This window comes from Uranotaenia lowii, chromosome 3 (assembly GCF_029784155.1).
Source record: "Uranotaenia lowii strain MFRU-FL chromosome 3, ASM2978415v1, whole genome shotgun sequence".
Lineage (NCBI taxonomy): Eukaryota > Metazoa > Arthropoda > Insecta > Diptera > Culicidae > Uranotaenia > Uranotaenia lowii.
Genome location: NC_073693.1, coordinates 275,016,789 through 275,037,501, shown reverse-complemented (window position 1 = coordinate 275,037,501; position 20,713 = coordinate 275,016,789). Strand labels below are relative to the sequence as shown.

The 20,713-nt window shown below is 34.4% G+C and overlaps 1 protein-coding gene across 1 annotated transcript; it reads right to left on the bottom strand.

Annotated features, from left to right (window-relative positions):
* Window positions 1–20: 20 nt before the first annotated feature.
* Window positions 21–19,639, bottom strand: LOC129753437 (gustatory receptor for sugar taste 64b-like). Its single transcript, XM_055749261.1, has 6 exons — window positions 19,501–19,639; window positions 18,871–19,436; window positions 18,521–18,798; window positions 18,292–18,454; window positions 18,147–18,236; window positions 21–245 (listed from the first exon to the last, which is right to left on the bottom strand). The coding sequence occupies exons 1-6, from the start codon at window positions 19,637–19,639 to the stop codon at window positions 144–146; spliced, it is 1,338 nt and encodes a 445-aa protein (XP_055605236.1). The 3' UTR covers window positions 21–143.
* Window positions 19,640–20,713: the final 1,074 nt, after the last annotated feature.

The following is a 20,713-nucleotide window of genomic DNA, read 5'->3' as shown; positions in this document are numbered from 1 at the left end:
CAAAAACAAGAAAATTTAATAAATACCAGCTTTGGTACAATGATTGCATGCAAACAGCTTGTTATGCTGGATAAAATTGTGGTTTTTACTCTTTCGACTAGAGACTAAACTATAATGTTGCGAATGCGAACAGGTGCACCTAGTTAGTTAGTGATCCAGAAGATGGAGCAATCCTTGGTGAGATCGGGGGCTTGTTTCACCTGATCCATTAGTACCAGCTCGTAGGTCACCAGCGTTCCGGCCATCTGTGGATAGAAGTTATTGAAATATCAGTTTAAAATCGAATCATATGGTGGGGCTTTGTCATAAAAAAATAACAGAAGTGAAAACTAAACATTTGTAATTAATTCATACCAATGCCATTTAATACCACAGCTAATATTTACCATAAAAGCTTAAAAGCTTACTAGAATAGTTTATAAGCTAAAAAAATCATTTTCAACTACATAGTCAAATGAGGAAAAGTAAAAATTTTGGACAAAAATCACTTTCAGTTAACTTTTTGAATTAAAAACTGTTAGAGTACAGTAATATAAGACTGGCGAAATTCTGAATTCGAATGGAGATTTTTTTTTTTGATTCTATTATAGTCGTTTTACTATCCTCATGGCATTTCTGTACAACTGTGTTCGATGTTTGCTCTTGGGCTCGAACTTGCGGATATCAGCTCAGGAGGCAACTGATTTGTCAACTGAGATATATCAGAAGCCACGAATGGAAATTCATGATTGATGTCTTAATGTAAATCCAGAATGTTAAACTCTGTATATATCATAAACTGTGTGTAACATAAACCACACTTCCATCTGTACCGTTGAGCCGTCAACACGTACGCCGGAGCATCGTATCGTTGCTGTGTACCTGCAGGAACATTTTTACATTAGATATTCATTTTTTCCTGACCTGTTTTTCAATCAGCACTTTTCAGTGCTAAAATTATTTTCATTTTCTTTTATTCATATTTTCTCTTTTCTTTCCAGCATGGGGAAGTCATCACTCGGCTCAAGGGCCGGAAGAAAACGGATTGCCGAACCTAATTCAGGTCCATCGCCCAAAAAAGTTGAAATTTCCAATTCATTCGATGTCCTTCATAACATCGGTGATAAGGAAATATTCATATTTAATTCTGATAAGAGTACTAAGGAACCGTCTTCTTCTTATAATCTTAAAAACGAAAAGGTTCCACCAATTACGGTCACGATTCCTGACTTCAATGCCTTTCGGAAAGAAATCATCACTTCCGTCAAGGATGTGAAGATTTCTTTTCAGATCGGTCGAAGGGGAACTGCTCGTATATTGGCGGAATCTTTCAATGATTTTCAAAAAATTTTAAATTATTTGAATAAAAAAAAACATCAATTTTTTACTTACGACACTAGAAGTGATCGTCCATTTAAAGTTGTACTTCGTGGTCTCACCGGCGATCAGACACCGGATGAGATCACAACTGAATTAAATTCTTTGTTAGGTTTTTCTCCGATTCAAGTAATTCAAATGAGGAAAAGAACCAACACGAATAATATCAGTAGTGTTGGTTTTGCTTCTGAGCTTTATTTGATCCATTTTAAAAAGGATCAGGTTAATAATTTGCAAATCCTTGAAAAGGCTCGTCTTATGTTTCATTGTCGAGTCAAATTCGAACCTTTTCGAAAATCTTCAACCAATTTCCTTCAAAATATTACGCAATGTCGTCGTTGTCAAGCTTTTTGTCACGGCACTAAAAATTGTAGAATGAATGCCAGATGCATGCTTTGCGGCTCATTCGATCATGAAAAATCTAAATGGCCCTTATTCTGCGCCGCGCGTGACGTGATGATTGTCACCTCACTTCGGAGTCACCGTGAGATTTGTCACCTTATTCCCGAAGTCGATGTGGGTAAAGTGACAGAGGTTCATTCAAGGTGAGTGACCGAATGAACACATCTGTCAAAATGGTCGAATTTGTTCAGTGCTGTTTTGGTTTTGTTACACTTCGGATTTTTAAAAATTAATTTAAAAATTATTAGTTTGAATTTCGGCCAGAGAAGGGCGGCAATAGGATTTTATAGTGCCAGCAAGCTGCTCAGGACAACAAAACGGTCAAGTTTTACGTCCTAGGATACAATTTCGGCAATCACAACTGAGCCTAACAAGCACCAAACTGGATGGAACAAGCACCGCTGGTCCCGAGTTGTATGAAAAAACAACGAAGGCGGAAGTCATCGGCAATATCCTGCCAACCGATGACCAGGAGGATTTAAATTCAGAACCTTTTTACCAAATTCAGCAGCTTTTTTGGGTGAGTAATATGCGGAAGCGACAGAGGAAGAACAAATAATCAAAATATCATTTTAGACTAACGCTGCTGGGAGGAACCTATCATCTAAATTCCAGTTCCTGAAAATTGAAAATTTGAAAAATCTGCTGGAGAAAAAACAGATTTGGGCATCGAGCCGTGGATTGAGGTTTCCAGGTCAGGGACTTTTGTGCTAGCCAAAAGGACAGGAGTTTGTTGGAATTTGAAGGACGATTCCCGATAATTATACGGATATGCTAAAGGTGATAAGATGCGGCAATCTCTTTTAGTCATGGAGGAAAGAAGAGTCGTTTTCAGAGCAAATTACATTTTTAAAATAATTATCTATGGGTATCTTCAATGTTAAAAATAATATTCAAATATATTCGAAATCATGTTAATTCCAATACCAAACTTTAATAAAATAAGAAGTTTTATTTTTTAAATTTTAATCTGTTAAGCATCTAGTCTTAGCATTCAAGATTATTGCCCAAACATTTAATACTAAATATGGAAATAGTTCGGTTTGGTCCGGTTGGGCGGAAAGCCAGATTTTTGCACGAATCTATTTTAATAATTATTCACCTTTATAATTTTGGTTAAAAAGTGGAAAAAAAAAATTAAAAGTATTTTGATTTTCTAAGTTTTTGTCATTTCATCTTTTTAACGTTTCGCAAATCAAATTTCAATTTAAACTGAATTTTGGATTTCATTAGATCATACTTTCCATTCAGTATTTTAATTCAAATTACATATTTCAGATAGCAATGAAAAATATTCAATATATTTAAAAATTATTTTGCTAATAAATTTGTTTTATTTTGTTTCCAAAACCAACATTCATCAGTATAATTAACTATTTAGAGCCTAACATTCTGATTTAAATAAATTTTCGATTCAATTCCTATCTCGTCACCACCTCAAAAGGTACCGACAATTCTCACCTAAAATCGTCACCTGAATGCGACGATTCTCACCCACGGTGACTATAAGAATAGGGTAAGAACTCACAAAGTTCATCCGAAGTGACGTTCCTCGCCTAAACCGACTGCTGGAATAGAGTGACTTGGGTGACTCTACTATCGTCACGTCACTCGAGGCGCAGAATAAGGGCCAATGCCTTTTTGGTGGTGATAAACCACAAACAGAATTTTTCAAGTGTGCGAATTGCTCAGGTAATCATTCCTCGAATTCTCTAGACTGTCCCGTTAGGGCAAAAATTATTGCTTCAAGGAAAAATCCCAAAGTTGTCAGAAAATCTTCTTCTCCCCCTTCCTCCTTTTCCTCTTCACACGTCAGGCCGGCAAACAACCTGCCTGTTCGCAGTCAGCCTCGGCCTACATTGGAATCACGGCTGGGTAATTCCCGAAGTGAATTGAATGTTACCTGTGCTGATTCTGCGCCACAGACTCGTTGTTTATCGTTCTCAGAGGTTGTTGAAAATGGGTTTCCCTCTTCAGGTTTAACTAATAAAAATGGGAAAAAACCAAGTCTCAACGTTCATGCGAAGGCTTGGGAAAATCCCCGAAATTCAAATACTTGTTCTTCTCCTTCATTTTTTGATCCTAACAATTTTGTCGATTTGGGTGAGATTACTGAGGAAATTTTTGCATCAAAATTTAATGGAAATTATGCAACTTATGTTGAAAGCAAATTCAATGTTTGATGCTTTCCAAACTTCTTTTAATTATGCTAATAAAATTATTATGACTTTACGATTCCCTCATGGATCCAAATAGATGTTTAAATATTATGAATTGGAACGCTAGATCTTTGCTGGCTAACCAAGATGAATTCTTTTTATTTTTGAAAACCCAAAACATACATATTGCTGCCATCACTGAAACTTTTTTAAAGCCAGACAATAACTTGAAAAGCAATGCTTTCTTTAAAATTTTGCGAAATGATCGACTTGATCGACAAGGTGGGAGTGTAGCTATTGTCATCAATAGTCGTCTCAAATTGAGACTTCTTCCTTCTTTCAATACAAAAGTCTTAGAAACAATTGGAATTTAATTAGAAACTTCTCTGGGTAAATTTATTATTGTTGCCGCATATTTGCCTTTTCAATGCAGCGGTGAACAGAAAAATTTTTTAAAGGGAGATTTACAAAAACTCACCAGAAATAAATCTAAATTTTTTATTATTGGTGACTTTAATGCAAAACACCGATCTTGGAATAATATTTCATCAAATTCTAATGGGAATATTTTGTTTAATGACTGCTCTGCAGGTTATTACACTGTTGAATATCCTAATGGGCATACTTGTTTTTCTTCAATTAGAAATCCTTCCACAATTGATTTGGTTCTAACGGATTTAGGCGAGCATTGTAGTCAATTAGTTACTCATGTGGACCTCGATTCAGACCACCTTTCAGTAACTTTTTCTTTATCCCAAAGTCCCATTGAAAACCCTTTAAAATCAACTTTCAACTTTCAAAAAGCTGACTGGGAGCGATATAGGAATTTTATAGGAATATAGGAATTTTATAGAATTTAGATGTAAACGTTCCACTGAATTCAATAGAAGTTATTGATTTGGCTGTAGAAAATTTGACAACTTCAATAGTCAATGCTAAAGCCGCTTCAATACCCAAAGTTAAACATAAATTTAATCAACCTTGAATTGATGATGATCTTCAGTTTTTGATACGACTGAAAAACATTTGTCGACGTAAATATCAACGTACTAGGGATCCTTATTTGAAATTTATTTATTGCGACCTTCAAAAAGAGATCAAACGTCGTTTGAATTTTATTCGTAATGAATATTTTGCTAAAGCAGTAGAGGACATAAAACCCTACTCAAAGCCATTTTGGAAATTAACTAAAATTCTGAAAAAGCCCCAGAAGCCAATTCCTAGTTTGAAAGATGGGGATAAACTTCTTTTAACCAATACAGAAAAAGCTCAAAAATTAGCCCAACAATTTGAGTCTGCTCATGATTTTAATTTAAACGTTGTAAGTCCAATTGATGCTCAAATTTCCCTTGAATTTGATGATATTCTTTCTAAACAAAATGTATTTGAAACTTCTTGTGAGACAAATATTGATGAACTTAAATTGATTTTCAAAAAATTTAAAAATATGAAAGCCCCGGGGGAAGATGGGATTTTCTATATTCTTATTAAAAAGTTGCCTGAAAGCACTTTAAATTTTTTAGTTAAAATCTTCAATAAATGTTTTCACTTGGCCTATTTTCCCAATAAATGGAAAAATGCCAAAGTAACTCCAATTTTAAAACCTGGAAAAAGTGCTTCAGAGCCTTCAAGTTATCGACCAATTAGTTTGCTTCCATCTTTAAGTAAACTATTTGAGAGAGTTATTTTGAATAGAATGATGATTCACATTAATCAGAATTCTATTTTCCCTGATGAACAATTTGGTTTTCGTAATGGACATTCTACTACACATCAACTTTTGAGTGTAACTAATATGATTAACGCTAGCAAATCTGAAGGTTATTCAACTGGTGTTGCTCTTCTTGATATTGAAAAAGCTTTTGACAGTGTTTGGCACAAAGGTTTAGTAGATAAATTAGCTCGATTTGATTTTCCTATATATCTCACCAAAATTATTCAAAATTATTTGACTAGCCGAACCTTTCAAGTAAGCTATCAAAATTCATGCTCTGAAAGGACACCCATTAGAGCTGGTGTCCCTCAGGGTAGTATTCTTGGGTCAATTTTATACAATATTTTTACTTCTGATCTTCCTGATGTACCAGAAGGAAAGGGTAGAAGATTGTTTGCTTATGATACTTTGCTTTCAGCCAAAGGTCGAAATTTACGGGTGGTACGCAGTAGATTGCAACAAAATTTAAATTCCTTTTTGAATTACTTGAAAATGTGGAAAATTTCTCCTAACGCTTCCAAAACTCAACTTATTTTATTTCCCCATAAGCCAAGAGCTAAATTTTTAAAACCTAATGAAAATCATTCCATAACTTTTAATGGGGTTTCATTAGGATGGTCTGATCACGTGAAGTACTTGGGACTTACACTTGATCGGAATCTTACTATTAAAAATCACATTGAAGATATTCAATCTAAATATAAAAAATACACTAAATCTCAACAACAGGACAACAACATCAACAGGAAATCCCGACTATGCCTGAGGAATAAGATGCTGATTTATGAACAGGTGTTCCGACCAGCGATAATGTATGCAGTTCCGATTTGGTCTAGCTGCTGCGCGACGAGGAAGAAAGCCATCCAGAGGATTCAAAACAAGGTTCTGAAAATGATTTTGCGGCTTCTACCTTGGCACCAGGCTTCGGACGAATCCTGAGGCGCGACTCAAAAGAGGCAGAGCAGTACCACTCATAGAGGAGGAACTCCCAAACTCTTGGCAGTCGAAAATAACTCATTTTCGCTTCTCCTAACGCCAGAATCTTTAAGAGCGCCAGTCACTCCTTGCTCTCCCAGAGGCTCTGCGTTCCTCCCAAAGAGGCCTCCCTGGGAGGAATCACTTTGCGTGTGACGATTCAGAATTGCGTTCGAGTTAGGAACATATTTGATTGCTTCAAGTAGCTCACAGCTGCTGGCTGGCCGATGGTGTGGCTGTGCGGCGATGTAAGCACAACGAGTTTTAGACTATTTTTAACTTTAACAACGTTTACATTATTACTCTAATTTATATTCAATGATCATGTAAAACGTTTGCCGTATGTATGGTTTTCAGATAACATGCATTACAAAGAAATCGGCCGGTGTTGAAAGAAGTACCGTCAACTGGGGCATCATGCACACTTTTCACCATGAATGGCTTCTAAAAACTTAACGTACACAGATAATTATTATTGATAGGACTTCAAATTAACGTAGTCAGAAAAATTATTGGTTTCCCCAGTTATTTTTAAATTCACAAAAATATGCGATTATCACCCTACTAAAAAAGGGACAAGATGCAACAAACTTTGTTGTTAATGAAAAAACAAATGGAAACGTCGAATATTTATAGCTCTAGATATATTTGTGATGTCATAACATATAAAGCACTAATTTTAGTAAGTTTCGATTTTGTTCGAATATGTTCTGTCAAAAATGATTTGAAAAAAAGCATAAGGGCGCTGCATACATTTAGGGGTAAAAAAAATACTTCAAAAATCGTTAACTTAAACCATAAAAGTTCATGTTATGCTAGATGAAATTTTGAAATTAACAAGCGCGTGATGCAAAACAATGATATCCAAAAAAAGTTCTGTCAAAAATGATTTGAAAAAAGGCTTAAGTGTGCTGCATACATTTAGGGGTAAAAAATACTACAAAAAAAAAAACAACTAACTTAAATCATAAAAGTTCATGTAATGATAGATGAAATTTTGAAATTAACAAACGCGTGATGCAAAACAATCGTATTCAAGTATATGAAATCGAGATTTAAATTTGATGAATTTTAGCCCAGACTGAGTTATATTTTTTTTATTTATTTATTTAAAAATATTTGCATCAGAGTTGTTATAGGGTAATAAAAGCAGTATAAAGTTTGTATGTGATATCGTTTAGCCAATCCGTTAAACTTGGTAAAATGTTTTACGACATCGAAGAATGTGAAAAATTGTACATCTATTGCTCAATTTTTAAAATTGAGAAAATGAGAATCAAAATTTTAAAAATCTATCTGGCGATGTTAGAAACTGAGTAATCATCATTATCATTAAATGATAATTTTATTACATAAGATATATTTTTTCAAATAAAAATTGAATAAGTGTTGTGGTATACAAAAGTAGCATCTAACCCTGCTCTTGCATGATACCCCGTTTGACGGTTATTGAAGAAATACTAGCTACCTGAACAAAATATCTAAAATTTCTTTACTAACTTGAGGCTCGTTGCGCTATTTCTTCTTGTGCTATCGAACTTAAACTTTTCATGTAACCTTCACACAGCAATCTGCTTATTTTGGCCACTCTACTCAACAAACTTAACAGCCGGGACACGTTCTATCTATTGCTATTCGTATTAAATCATTCCCAAATGACACCGCCGGCGTAAACCAAAACAAACGAACAAGGACCAGCCAGATACCTAGTACATAACGTTTGCTTTATAAGCGAGCTCATAGGGAGCTACTCCCGTAGAGCGCTCATTTCCCTTTTCAGAGCAGAGCGAGAGGCAAAAAAAACTCCCTAGGAGCAGCCTTGCCAGATCTACGGATTTCTCCGTAGTTCTACGGATTTTAAGCATTTCTACGGAGCTACGGATCGATGCTCGAAATCTACGGATTTTCAGCATTTCCTACGGATTTTCTACGGATTTTCGAATAAATTCAAGGGATTCTGCGGATAAATGAAAATTCTACCTGACGACCAAAAAAAAAAAAAGGTCATCATGTTTTATTTTGGCGAAATCAGTACATTTTTCGATTTTCCCCTAATCTACGGACTTGAGCGGTTTTCAATCTGGCAACGCTGCCTAGGAGCATTGCATCATTGAGGCAAATGGTAACTCCTTCTCATTCCATCTTGCCGCCTCAAATGAATCCGAAGCCTGCTTGGCACAGCACCGAAGATCTTCATCGGATTGCGGGCATTGAATCGATCGAAGAGATGGCCAACAAAATCATCTGCAACTTCAGAGGCAAATCGATGCAGTCTTCCGTCGCAGAGATTCGTTCTCTCTACAATTAGTTTAATTTTAGGATAGTTTTAGTTTTTAGTTAGTGTGTAACATAAAATGAGATCGCAGGTTTATAAGTCTGATGCCATACACAAAATAAATTTTACTCTGGAATTAGATTTGAATTTCTGATGGAATTTTGATGAAATTACTCAATATTCAGCAAAGTTCAGAATCAGAAAATTAAAAATATGAAGTTTTCTTTGGAATGAACTTTAAGTCCATTTAACAGAGAAATTGCGCCAAATTTATCATCACATTCACTTTGAGATTTTGATGAATGTTAGAATTTTTTGAATTAGATTTCGAATAATCTTGATTTGATTTAAAACGAAATTTTTTTCGGTCAAACACTTTTGGGATTTTCTGTAAGCGCAATCCAACAAACTGTTATTTTGATTTATTTGGGTCTAAGGGTCTGCTTGCTCCTGGGTAGCTGAGTGGACTTCGTGGATTTTAGAAGGTACACTTGCTCAGGCATTTCAATTATGTAATAAGTTTTAACTATTGATTGAGTTTAGGAAAGATGAGGAATTAATTGAATAAAACGAAGGAAAACCATAAAATAACTCACGCTATCCAAACATACGTGTAATTTTAGATAAAAAACGATGCACGAAAACGAAACATCGTTTTTAATCTAAATTTACATCATCGTTACATTGAGGCGTGTAAATTTAGACCAGAAACGATGCACGAAAAAAGAACAGCTAATTGTCGTGTAAAAATACACAGCGATGTAAAATTTTATATTTTTTCTGGTTATTTGCAGTTTTTATGAAATATTCAAGTCCTATGATGAAAAAACACTATTTTACTTTAATTGAACATTTATTTTTAAAACAAAACACGTCAGTAATAATGAAAAAAAAAGTACAGGCACCATCAGGAGCACCACCGCCAGGCTGAGGCACTGTTGTACACAAACATATACATTCTTTTGATATTCCAATCAAACCGGTCAGCGTCACTGGGAGACCAAAGAGAATTCCGTTCCGGACTGTCAGGGTCCGGATTCACACTTCAAAACCTTGGATCGTTCAGGCAAATCCAGACAATCTTATTCCGGATCTCTGCCACTGCAAAATCAGCCGTCGCTGTAATCGAAAAAAAAATTGAGTTACATCATTCGTTTGTTTTTTTCTACTTTAGAAACTTACCACTTTTACGAAGAATAGAGATGACAGAGCTGCGTCTTGGAACTAGCGAAAAATGACTCGAATGGCTAATGGACAAACAAACAATTTCATTCAATTTTAAATCTAACAGATATAATTTTACACGGTTTGTGATATAAATTTCATTGACCGGTTGATTTCTACACCCACTAATGTAGAATTATAGCAAAACAATTTATTCCTATAAATTTTTTGCTGTGTAGTATGAATTTTCATTGTTAAGTTTTTAATAGTTCAAGCCTTTGTTTTCAGTAAAAAAAAAAATTGAAATTCTGTAAAGTTTAGCAATGCACGGTCCTATGGGGGTATGATCGAAGTTATCAGACCCTCCCCAAGCGCAAAAAATCGTTTTTATATACACGAAAACGCTCAATAGTCTGTAAAAATTTAGAAATGTTCCTAGTCGGAATACCTTGGAATTTTCAAAATCATCATTGCCTAACCAATATTGTTTATATATTAAATTTAGAAACTTTAAAATTAGAGGTTTAACTTTTTTTCAAAAATTTCAATTCAAATTTTCTTTCAATAGCAAGTCTCGATTGCATCTGAAAGCATTTCAAAATCTCTTTTTTTTTCTTAATAAAAGTCATTAAAAATTTATCAATACATTTGTTTCTGTCTTATAATTTGGCTTTAAATTTCATAATTCACCGAAATGCCAAAAATTAAATAAGAGAACATAAATAAAGAGTGATTCAAAAAATCCTCTTGGGGAATGAAAAATTAGCATGAACTAGTAAGGCTTTTAAAAACTGATCAAAGATAACTCGAGGAACATGTGAATACGGAAGGCTTTTTTCTCCCGAACACAGAAAGCTTCCCTCATTAAGATGTTTATTTTGGAAAAAAAAATGAGGAAATGAGCTTTGATTGCGCTTTCCGGCAATTGCTCTGGTGTGCCTTAAATATTTTTGTAGCCAACACAATAAACAACCTAAAAACGTTGCTGCCAATGTTAATCATAGTTGATTACAAGGATTTTTGTATTTTGCAATATTTTTAGAATCGAATCAAAATCATGAAAAAAATCAAAATCAAAATTTTGTAATCAAACTTTGATTTCGGATTTAAAAGTTGATTTCGAAAAAAAAGGTTTCAGTATCATAAAAAGATTTGGAATTCATGAGATTTTGAGGTCACTAATTGGAATATTTTGTCAGATTTTTTTTAGCACTTCTAGTTTCGGTGCTATGCTTCGTATAAATTTTTTAAATTAACCTATTTTACTGTAATCAGTCATTGATAGGTGATTATCCAATGAACATTGATGAAAACTGAAAACCGATTTAAAAACCTTTTTAAAATCCTTTATTTAATGAAATATCCCCTTTTTGCCCAGATATTCTAGTTTCAGAGTTATAATGCTTGCATATTTCCGCCATCACAAAAGGGCGTTTTTGATTTTAAAGATTTTAATTGATTTAACAACTTTGTTGAAAGCTGCAAAACGTTCTGGTTTCAAAATATCTTAGATTCACTTTGGTTTTTTGTTTGTCAATTCCTAGATTTTCGAAAGTGGATAAAAAAAATGAAATTTTACTTATTCTCAAATTTTTGCTCTGGATTTCTGAATTGAGAGCTGATTGATATTCGAATTCAGCACACCTAAATCAGTCGCAAGCTGCTCCTAATTTTTGTTTGCACCTTGGAAAAATGTATATTTTGGTTGCCTTGTGCTATCAGAAATTGCTCCTTCATTCCATTAATTTCTAATTTTTTCCTAATATTATTTTTTAAATAAGATTCACAAATTAAATTCTAAGACCACAATTCACAATCAGAAATGCATCACGGATTTTAGAAAAACAACAGGATATTTCTGAATCACTATTAAGAAAAATATAACAGATTGAAAAAATAAATTTCAAAGTTTTGAAATCAGTTTTTAGTTCACAGCAATTATAAGCAAAAACTTATTTCAAATATTTGATTTTCGAACGTATTTATAGTTGCAAAATTAGAACTTTAAAATATCATTTTGTTAACCTTGCGCTGATATGATTCTTTAGACTTAATAGATATTTGAAAAATTTCTTGAAATGTTCTTCTATTCAACAAAAAGTGTATTATTATGATTTATAAAGTGATTCTCCCGGGGACGCAAAATACGAAAAAAAACAATTAAAGAAAAATTATACATTTGCAGATTGAGGTCGTAAAAAAGATAAAAAAAACTGTTACTTAAAATGATAGATAAGTTTACCAGTGATCACAAAAAATTAAAATATTTGAAAATATAAGATTTAGTGAAAGAACAAAATGCATGGAATAGTATAGATACATACATCTTTTTGTCGTGTTTCATTCCATTAAGTTAAAACCCTTAAAAACTGCAGTAAACTGTATATGATGAATATTTTTTTGTATTATCATTATGTTTATTTAGAAAATATGATGAATTTAGTTATGCATATTTTTTTGTAATGAATTCGATTTTTAAACTATTTTCCAGAAAGAAACATAAAAACCACTTTTTTTGTTCGACTTATATAATGACGGGTTCTTTGTTACAGTCGTGCTCTTAGTAAACAGAAACATGTGATAGGAAAAATTTGCTTTATACTTTGTGAATTTTCATAAACGTAGGCAGCCTTCGGCATCGCTAACTGCAAAAGTAGCGCCGCTAATCATCAATCGCTAATTCATTCAAAACAAGCGATTAAAAGTAGGTACTGAAATAGTTATCGCTTCAAGCTTAAAGCGCGAGTCGGTAATCGTTAACTTGTGGACTACCAAATCATTAGCCGAAAAATTACTTATATTTTTTGACTTCATATTGTGTGGATTAACAGTTCAAATTTTTTTTTATTTATTTATTTATTTATTTATTTATTTATTTATTTATTAACATGATATGCAGTTGAATAAGTCAATGGGGTATCATCTAAAATTGCTCAAGCCAGTGATTTAACAGATGTTTACCTAAATACGTTGAAACTTTGCACCCGAAAATTAAAATGCAATTTACCATAATTTCTAGCAGCATTATATTAATGGTTAAACAGCATTTTTTCGATTTCTTCACGGTTAAAAAAAAATCATCGTGATAATGGCGAAACCATGAGTTTGATGAAACTTAAAATTAAAATGGTGAAATGTATTTTTAAAGTCTTAATCTTTTTTTTTATGTCTTAAGTAGTGGAAACGCTTTTTTTTTGTTTCGATTATAGTCGTTTTACTACTTTATGGCATTCGTGACTTTATCAACGTTGCAGTTGGCGAATCGTTATTGAAAAACTTATCCGGTACAACTGTGTTCGATGTTTACTCTTGGGCTCGAACTCGCGGACATCGGCTCAGGAGACAACAGACTTGCCCACTGAGCTATGTATATCACAAGCCCCTAGTGGAAACGCTTTGTATCAATCAATTTTGAGCATTAGATATAATTAGGCGAGTGCTCCTACTTTGGACCTAGAGCCTACTTTAGTCCTAAAATGCCGCAAATTATATAAATAACTAGCTGATCCCATACGAACTCCGTTTCGCTTTCAACTTGGAATATGTCATGAACAGTTTGTATGAAAGCCAATTGCCAAGCATTTTCCAGATGCACTTCTGAATTCATTGTTAAGTAATAATTGCAAAAATATTGGTCGATCACTTTGTCTGTCGTCTGCTACTAAATTTGAAATCATAATTTCTTTGACCGTGCCAAAAAACCACGTGTATAAATTTCGATTCGATCATTGCATAACAATGCAATTATGGCCAAAAAGCTAAACCCCTTTCGGGGGCTCTTATACAATCTTTGATGACTGAAATCGATTGCCCTTCCCTCAAAACTCCCGTGTGCAAATTTTCAAAGCAATCCGATGTAAAATAACGACGATATTGCAAAAATATTGAAATGGACGACTATGATTATATGGACGACCCCCTTTGCCGGCCCCTTACACTGAATTTAATACCTGAAATCCATTGCTCATCTCTCAAAACTCTCGTGTGTCAATTTTCGTCTGAATCCGATGTATAATAACGACAATATCGCATCAACAGTGAATAGTTAATATGGACGACCCCTTTGGCCGACCCCTGATTTTAGTTTTGATAAGTGAAATCAGTTGTTTGTCCCTAATAACTCCTATGTGCAAATTTTCACCCCAATCCGATGTATAAAAACGTCAATATCACTAAGATACTGAAAATTTAATATGGACGACCCCCTTTGTCGGCCCCTTACACTGAGTTTAATACCTCAAATCGATTGCACGTCACTCAAAACGATCGTGTACCAATTTTCATCTGAATACGATGTATAATAACATCAATATCGTAAAAACAGCGATAAGTTAATATGGACGACCCCTTTGGCTGACCCCTTACACAAAATTTGACACCTGAAATCGATTGCTCGTCTTTCAAAATACTCATGTGCAAATTTTTAACACGATCCGAGGAAAAGAAACGTCAATATCGCGAAAACAATATTTGTGTTCTATGGACGACCCCCTTCAGAAGGGGTCATCCGAAAATCTAAAAACATTTTTCATCCTTCCTGGTCCTAATGAGCATCCATGCCAAATTTCAGCTCTCTAGCCCTTAAGACGGCTGAGTCTATAGAGGACAAACAAACAAACAAACAAACAAACAAACAAACAAACAAACAAACAAACAAACGAACAAACAAACATACAGAAATTGCTTTTTTTATATATAGATTTATTTTGCTGGCATAGAATAAAGATATTCCTATGCACACAATGAATTCTTATTCTTCCTAAATCCTAGCATATCGATTTTTGCCATTAAAAATCTTTCTGATAAAATTTTCAACGTTTCTTGAAATGTACCTCTTCATAAGCAGTAAATCAGACAGCTCAATTAATGGGGTGCGTATTGAGAAATAAGAGTGTTAAAGGAAAAATCACGATTTTTTACTGTCCAAGATAAAGTTTAAAGGAAAATTACTTTCACTGTGATGAAAAAGAACCAAACTACCTATTTTTCATAAAATTCATGAAAATTAATGGAAAACACAGAAAATTTGCAAAGGGTCCTAATAAAGGAAACTTTCGGCTTCGATGTTCCATGTTTAGACCTGACTTAACAAAAACTTGGTATAAACACAAAGAACAGAGTTCGGGCTGGAGCTCAAGACGTGTGTGAGATTACCAACCTAAGATTCAAACCAATTCGTAAGTGGACTAACATCCATAAGGTGTCGCTACCAGTACACTTATTTTTTTCCTTTTTTCGACACACTTATAAATTAATACTCATAGCTTATCTTAAAGGAGGCCAGTGCAATATATTACAGTCACACATGTTTTTATGTAAAAATTTTTAAAAACATCATGATTTCAAAAAAATGCAAATCATATTCCAATCACACTTTAATCGCTGTCATATGTCTCAGCATATGCCCCATATTGTTCTATCAATATTGGCGCTGAATTGAAAGTTGACTTCCAAGTTTTGGAGTATGGGCTGGGATTTTACTATCAGTAAACAATTTCCTAAAACAGAAATGGTGAACATAAATTTTATAATTGTAAATTATGGGTCGATATTCCGGTTGATGTTATCTGAGATTGATACATGAGGACTTGTAACTCAGGATAAGTAATCAGTAGAAATGAATAAAGTTATTATTAATCATGATTTACAAGTCCTCTTCTATCGATCTCAGGTAACATCAACCGGGATATCGACCCATAATTTACAATTATAACACTTATGTTCACATTTTCTGTTCTAGAAAACTATTTACCGATAGTAAAATCTCAGCCCATACTCCAAAACTTGGAATTCAACTTTCAATTCAGCGCCAATATAGATACAACAAGGCATATGATAGCGATTTAAGTGTGATTGGAATATGATTTGAATTTTTTTAAATCATGATGTTTTTAAATTTATTACACAAAAAAATGTGTATTGTCATATATTGCACTGGCCCCTTTTAAGATAAGCGATGAGTATTCATTTCTAAGCGTGTCGAAAAAATGAAAAAAAAAATGTTGTACTGGTAGCGACATCTTATGGATGTTAGTCCACTTACGAATTGGTTTGAAACTTAGGTTGGTATCCTCACACACGTTTTCAACACATTTTTGTTCGGGGCTCGCTATCTGTTATCTGTGGTATAAATACCAACAAATCATCAAAGGTGCGAATTTTAAATTCAGGCATTCAGAACCAATAATTAAAATTTCTGACATTATTTGGCAGCTTTACGCAAATAAAATACAAGTAAGTAAACACAAACAAGTTTCAGCTATTATTCTACTGATAGAGCTGACGGGGAATGAAAGTTTTTGTGATATTCATAACAGAAATTATAGTTTTTTAAACGTTAAAAAGCTGTAATACTTTTTTATAATAATAATTGATTAAAGATTACATTTTCAATGAATTTCTTTATTTATTTTCAAAAATCAAACTTTTTATGGAAATTCTAGTTCTAGGTCCAATGAAAGGAATCGGTCCAGTAACAGAATACGAACAGTAGGTTCAAAGTTGGAAATTTTGATCATCCATATCTTTGCAAATCTCTCAATAACGGCGAAACCTATGTTGAAAATGTTCATTGAAACTTTCAGATAAGATCATGACCTATAAATTAATTTCCTGAAAGGACATGATTTTCCCATCCATTTATGAAAAAAAATATGATTGTTTAAAAACTACCGCTTACAAAGTCCAAAGTTTGGCAACTAACCCTATCAAAGTTTACTTAATACATACAGGGTGACAAAAAAGTCCTGTGTCACACTTTTTTTTGGGGTCGCCTGTAGCCTATACGTTGTATCTCTCTGGTGCCATCTATATGTCAAATGAAAGGGCTAACTTTGCTGCCCACAGTGGCAGAGTTTCGTTTCTGTGCAGTTTGTGTACATTAAGTTGTGCGTGGCAGAGTTGAGAGCAGCTGTTATCGCTGAATATGTGAGAGGGTACAAACCCGGACAAATATTCAACATATTCAAACACCTAAAACCGCTCGTAATCAACCGGAAATTCGTGTATCAGACCATAAATCGATTCTAGAGACCAGAGGCAGCGAGGACAAGACACGATCTGAACGACCAAGGTCTGTGAGAACTCCAAGGTTGAAAAAGATTATACGAGACCGGATGTGCGCGCCGCTTGCGACGACTTTCCGAGACGTCTGAAGCTGGTTCGATCAGAGAAAGGTGGTTTAATTCCGAAATATCGTCTGTGAAGTATCTTGATGAGTTACTGAATAAAGCTATGAAAGTCAGATTCTGATTTTCTTCTTATTCTTTGAAATATTGAGATTTTTCTGTGTGACCGGACTTTTTTGTCACCCTGTAGAATCGATTTCAGTTCAATCAATTTTTCCCTTTAGCAATTTGAAGATTTTTCTTGAAGTAAGAGCATGTTAAATATCAATTTGAAAGTGTTCATCTAAAAAAAGTTAGATATTTATTTTTTTATGGAAATTTACCTGTCGTTATCTCTTTGTTGATTTTGGAAAAGAGTTCAAAGAAAATTGTATGAAAAAATTATCTTCTGCAAATTTCATAATTCAATATTTTTATCATCACACTTTGATTTACTCAAAAGTCAACCTTTTTGAAATAAAATTTGTTTTTGATAAATTGATTTGAAAGTTGACTTTTCTATTCTCAGGCAAAAATGTGGACAAAATGAACCCACCACTAGGACATTCAAGATCTCAACAAATTTATGAAATTTTATGAAATTTCATATGTTTATTGAAGTTAGGAATACTTTGGTTTGAGAATATCTGATTCTATGCACGTAACCCTTGAATGAAATCTGTACGAATACTTAAAAACTTCCTTCAAATTACAGAACAAAACTTTTCGAACCTACAAGTTGTTTGAAGTTGTCCTAAAATTTTCAGTTTTTGAAAATACAGGACGAAATGGTTCCGAGCACAGGAAAAAAGCGTGTTTGAAAAAAAGTAATTGTCTTATATTTATGTTCAAGGGGACTTCTAATAATCCAAAATAATTGCAACATGTTACTTTTATCAATTAGTTAATATTCTTTGACCATTAAATTTGACCTAACTTAAACATAAAAATACAAGTTTAAATCTGGAAAATAACATAGGAATAGAGGTACTTACCGCTAAAATGATTTGCCTCTTGAGATAGAAAAATTTCTTTCCAGAAAGGACATTTTCACCGGACGCCACATCGTCCACCAAACGCTGCAACTGTAACATAAAATTAACAAAATGTCTTTGATAGGTAAATGTCAATAAACCTCACATCCAATCCCCAAATTTTTGAGGGAACGTTTCTCAAAATATTTAACGGACTCATCGATGCCACCTGTACCCCGGACCCTACGTACAGCATACAAATCGTTCTGAAAATGAGCAAACTCAGCGAGTACCAGAAGTAGATGGTGGTCGCAAACGCCGGACGTTGCCTGAAAAGTAAAACAGGGAACCCTGTAGAAAAACTTGAAAAAATTTGACTTGTGTCCAATATTAACTGAAATCCGTTGAATAGTTGTGTCGCAATGAAAAACATATCGTTGGCACAGGCAAGCAAAATCAAATGGCCGAAGGTGTCATCGATGAATGCGACCAGCCGAGAAACGGCCACGTAATCAAGTCGGGTGTCCCTCCAGAAGGTGGCCGGATAGCTACGGCCCTCCAAGGCCGCCAACCTGTGATAGATCTGATCGTACCGAAATTGCACCGCCATACTGAACGAGATGATGAAGATGTCCAGATAAGTCCAGGCATAACGCATGCTTTTGTTGACCCACTAAATAGTAAAATTTACCACGATTATTCTTTAAATTTTTCAAATGTAAGAAGTCATTTTAAATTTTCATACCTCAACCAACAGAATGGTCCCAAAATTGATCGGTATGTTCGAAAACACCTGCGGATGTTCTCTAAGGTAAAAATTTTCCCAAAACGTCACGTTGGTCCGATTACAGAACGCAATCTGTATCTCGTTGCTCTGATAAGCGGAAAAGTAGCTCAACGAGTCCTCGATGACGGCCAGCCCCAGTATGCCAGCCGCAATCGACCGAATCTTCCAACTCAGATTCCAGCCCATATATCGGTTGACCACGTGGTTGTAGTGTTCCTGCAGCAGTAACTTTTCGCAGTTACCAAATTCCCTCAGCACCTTTGGCCACTTGAAGGCAACGTGCATAAAGAAAATGGCCGTCAAATAGACCACCAAGATGTATACGACGTCGGACAGATTAGTGATGTTGAGGCCTTTTTTGATGGACCAACGACAGGTTAAAACCGAGTAAATTCCACCCATCGTAAGATACCCCAAACAGTACCACAACCGGAAGCTACAAAGCTTGAATCGGACATTCCGGAAGTTCCGGCTACAAATGTTAACCACCGGCATGAGAGCGATGCATTGCCCTAGACACAACACTGTACGCATAAAAAAAACTGGCTGCGTCGTTAACTTTCCAACAAAAATTGGTTGCATACCTACCGGGGGCAATCGCCTGATGGAAGCTGCCATCGAATTGGTTGATTCGGATTTTTACCGACGTTGGTCGACCGATGGTGGACCATCGTAGATTAAAGAACCGCTTGGTACCCCGCAATGGTTGTTGGGACAGAAGCTTCATTTCGACTGGCCCGGGCAATGATTGCTAATGAGCTGATTCGAGGCAGGAACTTTCATTCGAGGGCGTTAGGGTCATTAGTGAGCAGTCGATTCCATGATTTTATCATTTGAGAAATGATGATTCGAGTTTTCTCCCGATGTTTTGATTTATTTGACTTGGAGATTACCAATGTGCATAAAACATGCAATTCTTACATCAGCGACCTATGAAAATATATGGGTACATGAGATAAATGTTTAACTGTGAAAATAAACATTTATTTCAGAAGAATTTGTGTTAGAAAGCTTTACTCAACTTATCAATAATCTATAGATAGAAGATTTCAACCATTTCAATATTTTTTGCCAAAGTAGAATAGAAATTTTCTAGAACGCATTCCAGCAACAACGTATCAGTTTGCCTTATTCGATTGACAAAAATATCATCAAGGTTTCCCCAATTCTAAAAGAAGAATCTCATACAATTTTAACCATCTACCAAGGTTGATGAGAAAAAATTCTGCGTTTTGAGAAAAAAAAAATTCTGACCTTCTGTGATTTTACCCAAAAATTCTGTGAGGGTTTTCTGTGATGCTATATCCTTTAATTTCATTGAAAATTCATTATATTTATTTTTTTTAACATTTAAGTTGGGTAAAATCAATTAAAATTACCAATCTTATACTTTTTAAATTCAAAGTCAAAAATCTAAATTTTTTATTGGCTAAAAAAACAATGATTTTGGAAATTCATAATTCAAAAATTCTTTGAACCCTGTGAATTTTCAAAGTTCTTTGTTCTGTGACACAGATGCTGTGATGAAAGTTTGCTCAAAATTCTGTGAAATTACAGATTTTTCTGTTTTTCGTTTGTGAGCAATCAAGGTAGCAAAACACTGACCACGAATTATGTTCGTTCTAGTCAAAACCTCAAAACTAGGCGAATGGAGAAAACGAATATGGTAAAAGTATCATATTTTCCATGCCATATTACCTACAATGGGAATAATGCTTTTTAGAGCCTGGGCTAGCCATACTGAGCTCTTCGATTATTTCTACATTTTGGTGTCCAGTGCTTAGCTCCCGATATAAAAACT

Excerpts from the sequence above, each read along its gene's own strand:
- LOC129753437 (XM_055749261.1), bottom strand. The coding sequence starts at position 19,639 with ATGAAGCTTCTGTCCCAACAACCATTGCGGGGTACCAAGCGGTTCTTT. Across the intron at positions 19,437-19,500 it reads CCATCAGGCGATTGCCCCCG|TGTTGTGTCTAGGGCAATGC; the intron begins GTAGGTATGCAA and ends TTATGCGTACAG. Across the intron at positions 18,455-18,520 it reads CAACTATTCAACGGATTTCA|GCAACGTCCGGCGTTTGCGA; the intron begins GTTAATATTGGA and ends TTTACTTTTCAG.